The sequence below is a fragment of the Pyxicephalus adspersus genome, chromosome 2, assembly GCF_032062135.1.
Source record: "Pyxicephalus adspersus chromosome 2, UCB_Pads_2.0, whole genome shotgun sequence".
NCBI classification, from domain to species: Eukaryota; Metazoa; Chordata; class Amphibia; order Anura; family Pyxicephalidae; genus Pyxicephalus; species Pyxicephalus adspersus.
In genome coordinates this window covers 117,525,351-117,526,670 of record NC_092859.1, presented here as the reverse complement: position 1 = coordinate 117,526,670, position 1,320 = coordinate 117,525,351, and the positions used below count along the sequence as shown (strand labels likewise).

Here is a 1,320-nt window from a genome sequence, read left to right as displayed (position 1 = left end):
AGAGAGATCTTTTTGGGTTTTCACCCAGGAAAATCAGAATGCAAGATGCTCACCTTTTTATGACTGTGGAACCTCATCAGTATGGATGTAGACATCCAAGTTTAGCACTTCCAGAGAGTAATCCAGTGATGCCACAACCACAAGGCCAACTAAACTCCCACAAAAGTATCTTGAAAGGAGGGAGTACAACCCTGTTAAAAGCAGTGTTTTACCCTGACCCTTTAGCTGGGTGTACTACCCATCAGTTTTGAGCGGTTACTGAAAAGTTGGATCACTACCAACCTCAAGGGTGGAAATAAGCTTTTCTAGGACTGGAAGACCTTTAAGATCTTCAAGGGGAACCACAAATCAAAGCAGGGACCAAATAGGGACAGGGCACTCAGAAGAGACTAACTAACCTTCAAATGAAAGCATTAGCAAAGTAAATGAGGCATGCTGGTACTGGAAGAGGTTATCAAAGGGCTGCCTTTGTATTTTATGGTTGGCCTGTGAGCATCAATATATCCCCAAAGGTGCAAGACTTCCAGTGTCCCTCATTAAGCGAAGATTAAGAGAAGTCTGGTCAGAGTAGCAGTTTAAAACCTTTCCCAAAAGAAGTTTTAAAACTAACAATTACCTTCTGTCAGTCTGGCTTTTCCACCTGTGGGCTGGCATAGGACTGTCGAACACCCTACACAAAGGACAACCGTCTGTGCATGGCTGAATACAGTAGTGATCTTATAGCAGCCTGGAAAAGAAAGCATTATTAACATTAAATAATAAATACAATGGAAAGATGTCACTTTTAGTTCAGCTAAATATAATCAAATTAAAAGCCCTAGAATCAGCATGCGACCAAGGGTAGCTTCCATAAGAGGATTTATACTTTTGTATTTATTTTATTGAATAGGTAAGGATGAGCTCCTGGCTACACTTAAAGGATATCTAAACACAAGAACAAAAATGTAAAATGTTGCAGTTTTATCCTTAGTACCAGCCACCTGATGATAAACTAGGGGCATAGTTCAGTGTTTAATTTATTTCAAAGTAGGCCTACACATGCACACTTGTTGTAACAGGTAAAATTAAAAAAATATTAAAACCTTTAAAAGTTTATAAACTGTGTTATGTTTTGCGGCTCCAGTAAAGGTTGCTGACCCCTGACCTAGGACAATTTAACATATGTTAGGTCCATAGATGGGACATTGATATATATTATACACACCAAGTTAATAATATTATACCAGCAGAGTGTAATTTTGGATATATTTCCAATCTAAAATTAATACTTTGGACATTGGTGCTGAAATAAAAGATATATCAGGTGTCTCCCCACCACCA

General features: G+C 38.5%; 1 protein-coding gene across 1 annotated transcript in view; it reads right to left on the bottom strand.

The window, feature by feature from the left end:
* The window catches only part of LOC140324309 (small ribosomal subunit protein eS27-like), a 1,868-nt gene extending 1,106 nt beyond the window's left edge, over positions 1-762 (bottom strand). Inside the window, exon 1 of the mRNA XM_072402082.1 lies at positions 617-762. Coding sequence (XP_072258183.1) covers positions 617-752 — 136 coding nt within the window. The 5' untranslated portion in view covers positions 753-762. The remainder of the gene's footprint in view (positions 1-616) is intronic.
* Positions 763-1,320: the final 558 nt, after the last annotated feature.